Source organism: Melitaea cinxia, chromosome 28 (genome assembly GCF_905220565.1).
Source record: "Melitaea cinxia chromosome 28, ilMelCinx1.1, whole genome shotgun sequence".
Lineage (NCBI taxonomy): Eukaryota > Metazoa > Arthropoda > Insecta > Lepidoptera > Nymphalidae > Melitaea > Melitaea cinxia.
In genome coordinates, this window is record NC_059421.1 from 4,429,333 (window position 1) to 4,445,362 (window position 16,030).

The 16,030-nt window shown below is 38.3% G+C and overlaps 1 protein-coding gene and 1 long non-coding RNA gene across 2 annotated transcripts in view; one reads left to right on the forward strand and one right to left on the reverse strand.

The window, feature by feature from the left end:
• The window catches only part of LOC123667650 (ryanodine receptor), a 178,661-nt gene that overhangs the window by 25,885 nt on the left and 136,746 nt on the right, over positions 1-16,030 (reverse strand). Inside the window, exons 73-84 of the mRNA XM_045601509.1 lie at positions 15,798-15,922; positions 15,503-15,623; positions 15,033-15,222; positions 13,972-14,221; positions 13,361-13,505; positions 13,127-13,239; positions 12,293-12,364; positions 9,499-9,657; positions 2,945-3,172; positions 2,442-2,554; positions 1,437-1,530; positions 254-382 (exon numbers count right to left, since the gene is read on the reverse strand). Of these exons, the coding sequence (XP_045457465.1) occupies positions 254-382; positions 1,437-1,530; positions 2,442-2,554; positions 2,945-3,172; positions 9,499-9,657; positions 12,293-12,364; positions 13,127-13,239; positions 13,361-13,505; positions 13,972-14,221; positions 15,033-15,222; positions 15,503-15,623; positions 15,798-15,922 (1,739 nt within the window). The remainder of the gene's footprint in view (positions 1-253; positions 383-1,436; positions 1,531-2,441; positions 2,555-2,944; positions 3,173-9,498; positions 9,658-12,292; positions 12,365-13,126; positions 13,240-13,360; positions 13,506-13,971; positions 14,222-15,032; positions 15,223-15,502; positions 15,624-15,797; positions 15,923-16,030) is intronic.
• LOC123667651 lies at positions 3,371-9,124 on the forward strand. Its single transcript, XR_006745473.1, has 2 exons — positions 3,371-3,496; positions 9,046-9,124. It is a non-coding gene; the product is annotated as an uncharacterized LOC123667651 (long non-coding RNA).

Below are 16,030 nucleotides of genomic sequence, written 5' to 3' on the forward strand. Positions count from 1 at the left end.
CATCGGTCGGCTTCTTAAGTTCCAAGGTGGTTATGGAACCTTGTTATCCCTTAGTCGCCTCTTACGACACCCACGGGAAGAGAGGGGGTGGCTAAATTCTTTAGTGCCGTAGCCACACAGCACTTAACTTATAATAATAATAATAATATGAGACAATCGGATCCATTTCTGAATATGAATGCCGTTAAATGTCGCATACGACACGCCCCAGATGGAACGGCTCGCTAGCGCGCCCAGTCACCCCGCGGCCCACCTGCAGCGCGCCGGAGCGCTCGGTCATGGCCCCGCGGCAGAACGTGGTCACGAGCTGCGTCAGCGGGTCCGGCTTGCCCTCCTCCTCCACCACGTCGCTCTTCTTCAGCTCCGCGTCCTCGAACGATTGCTGGGAAGCGTCCCGCTCGTAATTTATAAAGTTAAGGTACATCCATTACGACCATCGACGCCGCGTTGGCGCAACGGTCACAGCCATGGATTGTGTCTGTTGCGCTGGCGGTTGCGGGTTCGATCCCCGCATATGACAAATATTTGTATTGGCAGGTGTTTGCCGTTGTCTGGGTGTTTATACAGTCCTTGTGGGTCTCCCCGCCGTGCTTCGGAGAGCACGTTAAGCCGTCGGTCCCGGTTGTTATCATATACACCTGATAGCGATCGTTACTCATAGTAGGGAATATATCCGCCAACCCGCATTAGAGCAACGTGGTGGATTAAGCTCTAATCCTTCTCCTACATGGGAAAAGAGGCCTATGTCCAGTAGTGGGATATTACAGGCTGAAGCGATACATTACGACCCTTGATGGTAAGCGATTACCGTAGCCTACAGATGCCTGCAACACCAAAAACACGGCAATCGCGTTGCTAATTTCTACCCCCCTCTAGTTCTGGTCACCTTACTTACCACAAGGTTACAACACTAGTTGAGACAAAATCACAGTTAATAAGCTATTATCTTCTGTAAGGTTGAGGTTGAGCAAAATTTAGAACAGGATTATTCCTGCTGTGCCCTACTTGAAATAAATTATGTTATTGGAGTGGAATTATTATTAGATTTTACTCTTTAGGCAACGAAGCAAACCTTACTGTGGATCGTTAAGTGTGAGGGGTTTATTATTATTTTTTATTTGTATAGTAACGACGTAGTAGACATTATTTTACTTATTCCGTAGTTTAATAGCCTTCGTTACGTTAATCGAAATAATTTATTTATTTATTTATTTGCCAAAAATAACGTAGGTTTCCTTAAGATCAAAGTAGTTGTAACCAATTACTTCGTCATTTAGAAAAGATAAAATACGGTAATGCATACAAATTAGAGTTCCGTTAAAATCCCATACCTTTACCTTTTTTAGGAACAAAAGCAAAATAGGTAAACAAAAATTCCCAATATCAGTATTAATTTGGATGAACAACCTATTTAGATACATTTATGTGTATCTTACCGTTAAATCCTCTATCATAACTTCTTGTCCAATATTTTCTTCTTCCAGCCATAGCTCGTAGTATGTCCGAGCGAAAATGTTACACGCTCGATGTCTGAAATACAAATATAATAATCGAAAGGTTATCATGTTTAAAAATATTTTATTGAAATTACAGCGCTAATAGCGTGTCTTCAAAGCGGTTAACTTCAAGCTTTCAAGCACTCTTGCATTGCACATCAAAAAACAGGTAATTTTTTTGGTATGGTATTTTGCTCTTTGGACGGTTTGTTCTTACCGACTGATTTTATACAGATGTTTAGATCTTAAGCAAGCGACGGCTGCTCTTTTTCTCGCCGCACAAAGTATTCTCTTCCAATTGTCTGAACGCTGTTTCGGCTTGGTCGCCTTGTTAGTCCAATGCAGCATGCATATAACTTAAGCTATTAGGTTAAATAAAAACATGTGGTTTGAAATTACAGTAATGTTACATTCATATTATATACAATACGTCTATCGCGGTTTCACTCGCATTAACGTATATGGCTACTGTTCAACTATTTGATGTTTTGTGTTTGAATGGTTTTGGATGGAACTTATTATGGCAAAAAGAAGCTGTAGTTCACTTATAGCTTGAGTATAACAGTCAAATTTTAAATATATTTAAATGTTTATATTAGTCGTAACAAAATGATGCTACAGTTTGTAAGTCCGGTCAAAATAGACATTTCAAATAACAAAAACTCCGACAAAGCGGAATTTTGGTCTCTAGCAAAAATTACCCTCTGTCGTAGTTTCTGTTCTTTTATCACTATTTTTGTGTATAATTTGACCGGACTATTTTATTAAATATTATCTTCACTAGAACTAGACTAGCAGTTTTTGTAATATTAATTTTAAAACACAAAACCAATGAGGCAGTAAATTAATTATTTTCTGTTATAATTATTTAAAAATAATGTTAAAACCAGCAAACATCAATCTATTTACAGAACAGTAAACAAACAAACAACACATTTAGTGAACCTTGGTAACGAGTGTAGAGAGGTCTGCCTGAAGCAGGCGATGACAGCGCGTTTACGTTGTATCGAAACGACGGAACGGTACACGTTTTTACTCATTTGTTGGGGGTGATCGATCTAAACGAAAGCAAGGCAAAAATTTTTAAGGTAAAATTTTTTAAACTAACCAAATAAAATTTGCAAACATTCTTGTCAGACCAGTTAATGGTTTTTGCTACTGTGTAGCTCCTAAGAGATAGCATGATGTTATATGGATTAAATTTTCGTTGGCAAATAGGTTTTCTAGCGCTTTGGACATTGAAGATCTAATTAAATCTCTCTCTGAAGATCTGTTAAATCCAACTAACATTTAAGTTCTTTAACCAAACAATTTTGTTCATTGTATTGAACGTAAATATCAAACATTTCCTAAAAGATAAGACACCAAACTTTCGGAAACAAAAAGTCACTGAAATTAAATTCCTAAATTATGCTACCATATTACTAAATTGTTATAAAATGACTCACCATATGCAAACCGAACAACACTTTGCTCATTGCTACAATGCGTTCCACTGTATCGTCGATGATTTTTGCCTTATTTTCGGAAGTCTCCACAGTGACGGTAGTCTTGCTCTTGGATCCCAATTTGCTGTAGAGGTAGTGTTGCCAGGACATTTCATCGGCTGGGTCGATCTTATCTGGCAATGTTAGCTGTGTTTTGGCAAATTCGGCAACATCTTGTTCTGACATTTTCTGTATGTTGAAAAAATGTATTTATTAGTCGAATGTCAAATTATCTACTGCCATTAAACATACTCGTACATAGCAAAAAATTTAAGTGACGAAATTCGATATAAAATGTCTTCTACCCTCATCATATAATATTTGACTCATTTACGTGACAAATTTAGAAAAACAATTTCTCAGTCTAATCTACCTCATGGTTTTTTTTTCCGCTTGCGTTAGCTGTGGTCAACACACGTGTTTTAGTGATCTTGGTGTCTTATTTCTTATTGTTTACAGTGTAAATAGTAGATTATTGTGGGATTAGTGGTTAAACTAACATTATTATTGTAGGTAAGTGTTTAATTATAATTGTGTTGTAAGTTTAGTGTATATATTTAATTTTAAAAATGGATCTCGATCGTCCTCCAGACCCGCCAGATACGGGTGGTTCTACTGACGATAGAATTACATCTGAATCCTCTTCCTCTCATCAAAATATGAGAAAACGCCCAGCTATTAACTCTTCCAGCGATTCCTCTTCTAAAAAAATTATTGTACATCCATCCACGGCTAGCCCGTCAATACAATCTCTTTACACACACCCATCCTTTTCCGAAGGCCCTAAGAGTTACTCTGATGACGACAAAGGTCCCTTCATTGTCCATGTTGCCCGTGAAACCCCAGACCCAGCCTCAGGAACTACTATTCGCGCTTTGAAATTCGGCCAATTTTTACACACACACAAAATTGGCTCGGTTGTGAAAGACGGCGTTAAAAATGTAGGCAGAAACAAGATTTCTGTTGAATTTATTTCAGCTCAAACTGCAAATGATTTCTTAAAAAATCCCATATTAGGAATGTGTAAGTTCAATGCTTCTGTACCGACTTACAATATAACTAGAATGGGTCTTGTAAAGGGTATTCCGGTTGACTGGTCAATGGAGGAATTAGTGGAGTCATTAGAGCTCCCATCTGGCTGCGGTTCAATTATGAAAGCTCGTAGGCTTAATCGCAAAAACATTCAGGAAGGCGTAGTCACTTGGGTCCCAACCCAGTCAGTGGTTCTAACTTTTAGAGGTCAAATCCTCCCAAGTAGAGTTTATTCGTTCCATACATCATTACCAGTTGAGACCTATAATTTACCTACCATACAGTGCCTAAATTGTTGCCGTTTTGGCCACATTAAGACACAATGCAGGTCACAGCCAAGGTGCTACAAGTGTTCAAAATCGCACACAGGTGAGTCATGCGACGTAACTAAAGAAAATGCCACTTGCTTACATTTCTCTGGTAGGCATTTTACAACCGAGAAGGACTGTCCTGAATACCTCCGTCAAATTAAAATTAAAACCGATATGTCCACGGATAACATATCCTATATAGAAGCATCCTCTCGCTATCCTCCTGTTCGTCGGTCATATGCAGAGATGACAAAGGAAATGTTCACTCCCCCCGTATATATTCCCACTTCCTCAACACAACCTCCTTCTTCACCAAATAGGTCCTATCGTAAAACGGTAACGCATTATCCTCGTCCTGTAGCCGCTCTAGGCAAAGGGTACGATAAACAAGCCCATCAATCCATTGTAGGTGACATCCCTTCCTCTCTCCCTAATGGTTGTGCACTAAACAACCCTCAAAGTCCCCTAACCCCTTATCATCATTACTGCTGTGCATCATTGCTGTGTGGCTACGGCACTAAAGAATTTAGCCACCCCCTCTCTTCCCGTGGGTGTCGTAAGAGGCGACTAAGGGATAACAAGGTTCCACAACCACCTTGGAACTTAAGAAGCCGACCGATGGCGGGATAACCATCCAACTGCTGGCTTTGAAATACACAGGCCGAAGACGGGCAGCAGCGTCTTCGGTGCGACAAAGCCAGTACTGCGGTCACCAACCCGCCTGCCCAGCGTGGTGACTATGGGCAAAACACATGAGTTCACGTTATTTTTGGCGTAAACTTGTGGAGGCCTATGTCCAGCAGTGGACTGTATAGGCTGTAATGAACCCCTTATAGTAGTAACCTATTAGAAAACCTCGTCCAAATGATCCTCAGTATTATTACTACATGTAATGATATGTCCTTACCGCCCAACGTTGCCGCATCACTTGCTCAACTCTTTTCTATTCTTAAAAATGGCCCCACTCAGCTTCCTTCAATGGAACTGTAAGAGCATCCGCCCAAAAAAACATGAAATCATATCCTTAATCAACCTGCATAATCCTGCCATTATTGCCATCTCTGAAACATGGTTAGTTCCAGGTTCTCGTTTTCGGGTTCCGGGTTTCTTCTGTTTGAGAGATGACAGAAGTGATGGGTATGCGGGTAGTGCCATCCTTATTCGGCACAAAATCCCCTTCTCCCAAATCCCCATATCCTCCCCCAGCCAGCACATCAATGCTGTTGCTGTTAGATCCTGTGACATTTCCTTTTTATCTCTGTATATTCCTCATCCTAGTCCTTCCCTTATCCCTGAACTCCGTTCTATCTTTTCCTCTCTTCCTAGCCCTGTTCTTGTCATGGGAGATTTCAACTCCCATCACACCTCCTGGGGATCCCACCTTACTGATGGTTTTGCTCTCCTGTTGTTGGACGTCTTTGATGAATTCAACTTTTGCATTCTCAATGATGGTTCACCAACTCGGAGAGCTTATCCTAATCAGAACCCCAAATCTGCTGTAGACCTTTCCTTAGCCTCCCCTTGCTTAGCTTCTATGTTGTCCTGGAAAGCCCTCCCATCCACTTTTGGCAGTGATCACTTTCCCATTATCCTTGCTATGCACTTACGACCTTCCCTGCCTTCTAACCCTATCCCTATTCATAAATTTAAATTGAATTTTTCTAATTTCTCTCCTTATGCTGAATCTGTTGATAGCATGATTGACATCCTCCCTGATTCTCAAGATGATGGAAATATTTTAATTTGTTATGATCTTTTTCTTAATGCTATTTTAAATTCTGCTAATACCCATTTTCCTAAAAAGCACCACTCAAAAACACGTTTGCTTTCCACCCCCTGGTGGGATGAGGATTGCAAACGCCTGGCTGAACTAAGATCGGAAGCAGAAAAGGCATACTCTCTGAACATGTGCCCTGAAAACTTTATCAGGTATCAAAAATTGGATGCCAAGTTTAAACGCTTGGTGTCAAAAAAGAAAAAAATTTGTTGGGTTCGCTTCTGTGAATCCCTTACTCCCCGCTCTCCTCCACGTCTAGTTTGGAACCAACTTAAAAAATTTCGCCGCTCCCTAGCCTCTGATAGCCTATCCTCTAATGATCCTTCTGTATGGCTTAATGATTTTGCAGACAAACTCGCCCCTCCCTTTGTCCGTTGTGAGGACAACATCTTTACTTCAATGCCAGCATCTATCTCGGATGAAATGGATGCCCCCTTTTCTTTTTCTGAGCTTCAGTGTGCTCTGAATGGATTGAAAGATTCAACACCTGGGGAAGATGGCATTCCATACTCTCTTATCCAAAATTTAAATGATAAAGCAAAACATTGCTATCTTAACATAATTAACACCTTGTTTATGACAGGAATCGTCCCGCAATCATGGAAGTCTCAAATTATTATCCCAATATTAAAACAAGGTAAAAATCCCTTAGACAGTAATTCTTATCGTCCTATTGCTTTATCGTCTACTCTGGCAAAAGTTACTGAGCACCTTTTGAAAAATCGCCTGGAATGGATAGTGGAAAGTAGAAACATTCTGTCTCCCTCCCAATTTGGCTTCCGGAAGGGTTTCAGCACAACTGACAGTTTAAGCTTACTCACAACAGACATTCGATTAGCTTTTGCTAAGGGAGAATATCTTGTAGGCATTTTTCTGGACGTAGCGTCTGCATACGATAGTGTCCTTCTTCCGATACTCAGCCAGAAAATGCACCAGCTGAGTATTCCGCCAAGAATGGTTCATTTTATATGTAGTATGCTATCTTGCAGAACAATATCTGTGAGACATCCACTATTTGTGCTTCCTCCCAGATTTATCTGGAAGGGTCTCCCTCAAGGCTCTGTCCTCAGTCCCTTGCTCTATAGTATTTATACACATGATCTCGATATGTCTGTTGATAGCTTTTGTAACATTTTGCAGTATGCAGATGACATTGTTTTATATCATAGTTCAAATTCAGTAGAAAATTTATCTTTTCGACTTAACTCTGCTTTGCATTACCTAGGCCAGTGGCTGGGTGACAATGGTCTATCTTTATCGATAAACAAATGCCAGGCTGTCACCTTTACCAGGAAAAGAGTAGCCCCTGTCTTTGATTTGGTTTATCAGGGTGAGCGCATCAACCTGGTGGACAAGGCAAAATTTCTTGGTATAATACTCGACAGAAAACTGAATGGATTTTCCCACATAGAATATATTTCCAAAAAGTGTGAAAAATCACTTAATGTATTAAGAGCAGTTCAGGTGTATGGTGGGGTGCACATCCCTACTGCTTAAAATTAATTTATCATGCCCTTGTACGTAGTCATATGGATTATTGTCTGTTTGTTTTAGACCCTATTAGTAAGTCACTATCACAAAAGTTAAATAAAATCCAATACAAAAGCTTACGGATTATCCTAGGTGCCATGAAATCGTCGCCTACTAATGCCCTACAGGTTGAGTGTGTTGACCCTCCTTTGCTCCTTTTGTCATAAAATCATTACAGCTGTCTTCCCATCCTCTTTGGCCTAAACTCAACAAGCTCTCCCAACTCTGCAACCCAAACCGGCCACGTTCCTACATTTTAATCAGCTACACCAAATTTTCAAACCTCCCAAATCCTCTCTCAACCTTTTGTATCAATCCCTTATTCTCTACTTCCTTCAAAGCCCTTACCTTCAATGTTCCTATCGTCACAGATTTGGGTCTGAAAAAAGGAGATCCTGGTATAAAGTTAAAATTTCAAGAAATTCTTCATCAAAATTGGTTAAATCATCATCATATATATACCGATGCATCTAAACTTTCCCCGTCCAGCTGTGTTGGTGCTGCCTGCTGGATCCCTAAATTTAAAATCATTCTCCAATTTAAGTGTCCCCCTGAAACATCTGTGTTTACCGGTGAAGCTATTGCTATACTGGAAGCCATCCTCTTTGCCCTCTCCCATGACTTAGGACCGACAGTAATTTTCACTGACTCACTAAGTTGTCTCTTAGCCATTAAGGAAAATCCCTTTCGTAGCAAATTGAAAATTTCTATTGTTTTTAAGATTAGAGAGGCTTTGCTCTCTTGCAGTCAAAAGGGTCTGCATATTCTGCTCGTCTGGATTCCAGGCCATTCAGGCATTGCAGGCAATGAGACAGCAGATTCGTGTGCTAAAGCTGCAATCCAAACTGGTATCCTTGATCACTACAAAAACTCCTGCCAAGACCTTCGTTCCCTAGCCAAAATCCATATGGACAAGTCCTGGAATTTATCTTGGAGTTCATCAAAATTGGTAAAGGGTAAATTTTACTCAAATATACAACCAGACATCCCAAGACGCCCTTGGTTTTCTCTTCATAGACATGCTCGTCGTTGGGTAACATCTAGCATATGTCGCTTACGTCTTGGCCATGCGTGTACACCTGTTCATCTGGCCAAAATCAGAGTTCGTGACCACTCATTGTGTGAATGTGGCCTTGACGAAGGCACGGTTTCCCACATCCTTTTTTCCTGTCCCAAACTCATCCGTCCTATATACGACATCCTTCCCCATGATATTCCCCGCCCTATAAATGTTCAATGTTTATTAATGTTGGTGTTTAGTCCCTATTGTAGATTTTTGTGTAAATATTTTGAAATAAATAAAATTAAGTTGTAAATAAATCATGTGTCTGTCCTAGTGTAATTATTTTGTAATAGTTTAGTTACTAACAGCTGTAGTCTTAGTTTAACATTAAATGTTTGTGTTGTTTTAGGTTATGGTGTAACAATGAAAGTCTGACTATTTTGCCTGTTTTCAAAATTAAATAGAGACTGTTATCTCTACTGCACCGACCAATTAATCTCCTTCGTGTGTTCTCCACTCTACGTGACATTGGCGGAATCAACCGTGCTACTTTGGCACAACTGAAAGCCATTAAACCAATCAATCAATCAATCAATCTACCTCATATAATGGGTCACCCTGTTTGTGTTGTCCCGCCTTATAGTGATGCACATCCCAAATATCATAATTTTAATATCGAAAAAATTAAGAAACAGCATGATATTTATGTATGTAACTACCTATTAGAAATCTGTGAGGAATGTGACACCTTCCTTCTCTCTTCACATTTTTAACCCTCTTCGACAAAGGTGAACCCCCCAAAAATATAATACACACAAATAATAAAATAGCATCCCGATTTAAGAATATTATAGTGACTTACCTTTAAGAAGCGATCCTTGCAGTGTTGAACAAGCTCCTGTTCTCTGCCAGCGAAGAGGTTGAGGCCAACCGGCAACAGTCTCTTCAGACAAGCGACCATGAGCGACGCTTGGACCTCCTTGTCTTTGTCCCTCTTCTTGTCACGATGCTTTTTCTTTTTCTGTAATATTTATTTATTCGAGGATACTGTTATACTATCTTTATGTAGATACTAGTGGATAAGGGCGTTCAAGTATAAAAAAATAATAACTACACATTTCAAACATTTCATAAACAATTTAATTGTGTACTATGGGAAATACTGACCAAAAACAGCATTACCAGGTACAAAGACTCTGTTTTATTTGAACTGATACGCCGTAAATTAATAGTTCCGACAATAGACAAATGACGAAGTCAATTTTACTAATATAGTTGCAAATTATAAAAATACTGTTGAGTACACGTCAGTATTTTGGTGTTTTATAGGAATCCAGTTATGGACATTAATATAAAATAATACTGCATCTTTGTTTTAGAAATCCTCAATAACCTCAATAAATAGGTTGGTTGAAAGTATACGAAGCAGCCAAAAAGTTCAAAGTCTCTAAAATAACCTTGCACAATAAAGTTATTGGTAAAAGTCCGATTGAGTGCTCAATGGGATGGAAGGATGCGTAATTTTAAGTAAGGAAGAAATGATATTTTATAAATCTGAATCAAAATGTTAGATAAACATATCTCTGTAACAAAAGAGAATTTAATTGAGAGCGTCGACAAAAACCAAGAAACCCCTTTCAAAGATAACCGAACTGGCAAAAAAATGGCATTGCTTATTTCTGTAATGAAAACCTAGGATTACTAACTTTTAGCTCAAAATTTATACCAACAAGAATTAATGTCATCCAAGAAGACATTGAGAAATACTTTCAGAAATTGAAAGTGACTTCAAAGACAGAGGTCTAATTGAGGTACTGAAATATCCTAAAAGGGTTTTTAACACAGACGAAAACACGTTTTTCTGAAATCCGAAACCATGATGTTTTCTTGCTAGAAAAGGAGATAAGAATCTGTATGCTTCTTCACGCGATGGTAAAGAAAGTTAGGCCGTTCTGGTTACAGGAAATGCTGCAGGAGATTTGGCACCTGTTTTGGTTAATATCTAACTATGCAGGAATACCGTCATTAGTTTCAGAAAACTTCCCTAATGACTAGGCCATTGGACGCTCAGAAAGTAGGTAGATGTACTGAGAAACATTCTTTTAATATACAACAAACGTTTTTCATCCTTGGCTGACTAACAAAAATATTGAAAAGTTTATTATGCAGTATCGTAAATACAGAACAAATCTTGGGAAAAATTACAAATCTAAACGAAAATACTTTTTTATTTAATTAAATTTGACGCTCAGCATGAGGTGAATATATTATAAGTTCAAAAAATAAACATTAAACTTTTAATTACAGTTAAATATAGAGAAATAATTTGACATCTATGTATTCATATAAATATAATAAAAATTAAGGTTTTACTGTCCACTCTTCTTCTCTCTAACTTTATACTTGAACGCCCCTTCTTTGTAAAGCGCTTCTGAGAGTGTAAATTTCAATGGTCAACTGTGTCCATTAATAATTTGATTACAATTGGCTATTGTGAAAAATATCAATATTTTGTAATAATCCACAAATTATTGTAGAGTTTATTGCGCTTTATCGACCGACCATCTCGGAAACGCTTATTTTAGAATCTCCTTTTCAGTTAAATTAAATAAGTTTTAATAAAAAGCAAAAAAATGTTATTTACAAAGAGTTAACTCTTAATGTCAAAAATATTTGGTGTTAGTGTATAAAAATATTGTATTTGTGTTTTAATATAACTACGAAAATTATCCAATAAAAAAGGATATACAAGCATTAATTATTTCAGTCACTTCAGTTGTTTGATATTATCATATCATATTATGTTGAATTTATCAAAATAATAGAGCGACTAAGTTGCATTATTTTAATTATACAAAATCTAATTTAGTAATTATAGTCTATTTTAGGAAATAAGTTTATCAGCAACTTTTATTATTGTCTATGTTTAGTTGATATTATTGTCTATGTTTATAAAAATAAAGTATGGTCTATTATTGTAAATACTAAATCTTTCATAAATATATATTATATATATATATATAAATGGTATTATTGTCTACGTCCTAAATCAAAATCAAGCCATGTTCCTATAGTTAAAATGTCTCGTGTTATTTATTATACTTCATTTTCGAAAACAGCACATTCATGAACAAAACTAATGGTTTTTCAAATATAGGAACCAGGATGAGAGTATCTTCGAAACGACGACTACAATGAAAACACTCTAAAATGCATCAGATTCTGATTCATACATTACTAAACTACAAAGCAAAGAATGTTCTAAGTGACTTGAAACATTTAATGTTACTTACCTTTTGTACCTAAAATATTATTTTTTCATTAATGTATGTGATAATAATTTAGAAGCATAAACATTGAACGTTCAATTTAGTGAAAATGGAATTTAGTGTTATTATTATTAAAAAAATATAATTATCTGAAATAATTTCGAAAATGGAAAGGAAAAGATCTTAAGTGACAGTAAACATGTAAAGTAAATTTTACTCAGATCCCATAAATACATATTTATAACAAACAAATATTTTTGATCCTTTTAGACATTTAGATATCACTTAAAAATCATTTGCTTCCCACATCGATTTATAAAATGAGATAAAATGAAGAAAAAATAAAGAGAAAGATAAAAAGAAAGTTAACGTTAAAACAAAAATTACCTTTCCACCGCCTTGCGGTGTCCCATCAACGACAGTGGTGACTCTTCGAGTTGCGGTAGGCATTATCAACACCTACCCACAACCATAATTATCTTAATACGATGGTAGAAATAAACAAAACAGCGCGAATTGAAATGATACCAGCGCTAATGTTCACATTAAAAACTCAAAATAAACTAAAATGTGACTCACAAAAGTTGAGATAGAGTTAACTCTAATATTTATGAAATATTTTAAATGGCAACATTTAAATTGTCTCTAATCTCACTTATTAATAGGTTGCGTTTTGATACTTTGTTAAGTAACTCAAACTTTCAAATCGTAGTCGTTGATCAGAATATTTTAGATTAATTTACGGTTTTTCAAGAAAAATCTTCTAAAATTATTACATTTAGAAGTTTATAATATATTTCCGGCATACGTATAAACAAAAAATATATTATAAGAGATACAGAGATGTAGTACAAAAAAACGAGTGTGCTATAGACCAAATGACTGAAGTAAAACTTTCTATCTTCACTGACTTGTATCTCCCTTTCAACTTCCGTTCACCTCGTCCCATCACACATTTTGTAACGCTCTCGTCACAAACTAACTCCCTAAGTCAAGCGTGCGTAAAAAAGTTTTACTTCAAAAAGTATCAAAACGAGTAACTATAACGATTTTGTGATACTATATCATTTATTTTGTTAAATTCCCGTATTTAAAAATACAACTCAACTTTTATGCGTCGAACTATTATATGATTTACATATGACATAATAACGGCTACTCACATCAAAGTAAAATAGTACGTCATCAAATACTAATAGAGACTAATTTTATTTGCTTTACCATATTGTCGATTTCATTCGCAGATATGAAGTTTTGTTCTTCTTTCAGGAAGTACTGACTCTTCGACCAAATGTTGAATATTTCTGCCACATGATTGTATAACTCTTCCGCCTCTGTTGGATAACGTTAATATGAAGATCATTTCTATATAAATCGTTAAATATATTCTGTAAAAAAACCTCTCAACTGTGCCGTTCCAGAAGTCTTTTTTTCTTATTTATAGATCAATCTTACCTGGTACATTGTTTCTTAACCAGTGGTTCCTCTGCAAGTCGACGTACTTTATAAGCAAGGGATAGAACGAGTAAATATCTCGAACTAAAAGTTGCCAGTCTTCTTGTATCTGAGACTCTACTTGCGAGGTGTCGTCCGTTGATGACTGGAAATGGAAGATACGATGATATTATTTGGGCTCAAATATGGATACCCTTTCAGAAATTAATAACGAAATCTTGACGTAAAAACGTTGAGCCTTAAGAGGACTAATACGACGAGTGATAGACCTTTCAAGTATACAAACAACTGACTTTCTTCTATTTTAAGAGTCCAGTTTGGTTTGCAGAAACTGCTCACAATTCACATAATATCACTGTTTTAATTATAAAATTTAGTCAAATCAATAGATCACATATCGTTCACATACTGTTGTATTTAAACCGGATGGTTAATACGGTCTTAACTTTATTTTTTGCTACAACCTTTCCTAAGAAAACTAAAAGGTATCGTCAAACATGATTTGATAAATGGCTTAATATTCATTCCAAGTTATATTTATGTTCTCATCTGTAAATTTTTGAAACGTATACAAAAAAATCATAAATCAATAAATAACTACTAATACCAACCTTAATAAAACCTCTCAAGCTCTCCTCCTTGTGGAACATATTGTCGGTCCTCTTGCGGACCCTCTCAGCGAGAGGCAGGAAGGACTCTCTGAGCAGTTCTTCGGAACTATTGATGATAATCTGTTGCGTGTAAGTCGCGATACGAGTCATCCATGGGGCACTCTCATTGCCGATGTTCTTCTTGATGAGTTTGAGTACGTTCTTCAGGACTTGGTTCATGTGTTCCGCCGTTACCATCGTTACGTGGTTACTGAAAATTATTTTTGCTTTAATAGTGGAAATAGTATAGTTTAAGATTACAGTATTACAGACAACGATTTGAATATGTATGAATTTTGTAATATTTTCAGACAAAGATAGGTAGGTCAGTAGGTCAGTAGGCTGACCTGACCTGTAGGTCTGTAGCCGTGGGCGTGACTTTGTCGGGCCCCTGCGCCCACCAGAAGGGCAGGTAGGAGCACAGCAGCGGCAGCACCACGTCGATGTGTGCGACTCCACGAACTGAGAACGAATGACGACACAGTCCCACTCACCCCGCCGTGGGCGTGACGTTGTCGGGCCCCTGCGCCCACCAGAAGGGCAGGTAGGAGCACAGCAGCGGCAGCACCACGTCGATGTGTGCGACTCCACGAACTGAGAACGAATGACGACACAGTCCCACTCACCCCGCCGTGGGCGTGACGTTGTCGGGCCCCTGCGCCCACCAGAAGGGCAGGTAGGAGCACAGCAGCGGCAGCACCACGTCGATGTGTGCGACTCCACGAACTGAGAACGAATGACGACACAGTCCCACTCACCCCGCCGTGGGCGTGACGTTGTCGGGCCCCTGCGCCCACCAGAAGGGCAGGTAGGAGCACAGCAGCGGCAGCACCACGTCGATGTGTGCGACTCCACGAACTGAGAACGAATGACGACACAGTCCCACTCACCCCGCCGTGGGCGTGACGTTGTCGGGCCCCTGCGCCCACCAGAAGGGCAGGTAGGAGCACAGCAGCGGCAGCACCACGTCGATGTGTGCGACTCCACGAACTGAGAACGAATGACGACACAGTCCCACTCACCCCGCCGTGGGCGTGACGTTGTCGGGCCCCTGCGCCCACCAGAAGGGCAGGTAGGAGCACAGCAGCGGCAGCACTACGTCGATGATGTGCGGCGCGCCGGCGTACGTCTTGTCCGATTCTACGAACTGGTCCACTTCGCCCAGGATCGTTTCTAGCGTCGGCATTGACTGCTCCATCTTGGCCATTATGTCTGCCGAAGTTGAAGATATTTCAAAACAAAGTTTTTGATGTTAAATTATTAAATGGAAGATATTGTGACTTAGGGTATAAAGAATAGTACCATTTATTTTCACATCAGAAGTATTGCAAGCGCGTTGCTAACATTAACCCTTAACCCTCCCTATAGCTCGGACTACCTTACTTAACACAGAATGGCAACAATAGTTGTGGACTGCGTGTGCGATAATATGATCTATTAGAATCGTCTATAATCGCAACGTTTTAAGCATTTATAAATTAGTCATTCTCACCTTGTGCTTCAAGCGAGTGGTCGGCGATGCGGTTCAACAACGAGAACTGATTGTGTTTGTTGAGATGAGGCTCGAGGAAAGCTACTGGGAATGTCGAACTGAAGGCTCCTAAGCACGAACCCTAAAATACGTGTTAAAAATATTAAATCCTTTAAATTGTATAAAATATATATGTAATAAGGTTTATAGGGTTTAAATTTAATTTAGCCATATTATTAGTCAGTCCGTGTCAACATATCAACAAAATTTATTTCTCTTTTCTAATACATGCACCTAAATATTGTATCGTACTTACCAATGCCGGCTTATGTCTTTCTATTTCGGTCTTCAGATACTTCCTGTCATGAGTGAGACCGACGTCCGTACCAAGCGTGTATAGGGAACCGAGCATTTTGTATGACGCCACTTGGATTTCATCGACTATAACAGAAACGATAAAAATTGTAATACATATTAAAATTAATAAAATATTTAATAATATTAATATGTTGCAATGGAACGGGCTATGCTTGGGATCTCTCTCAAAGA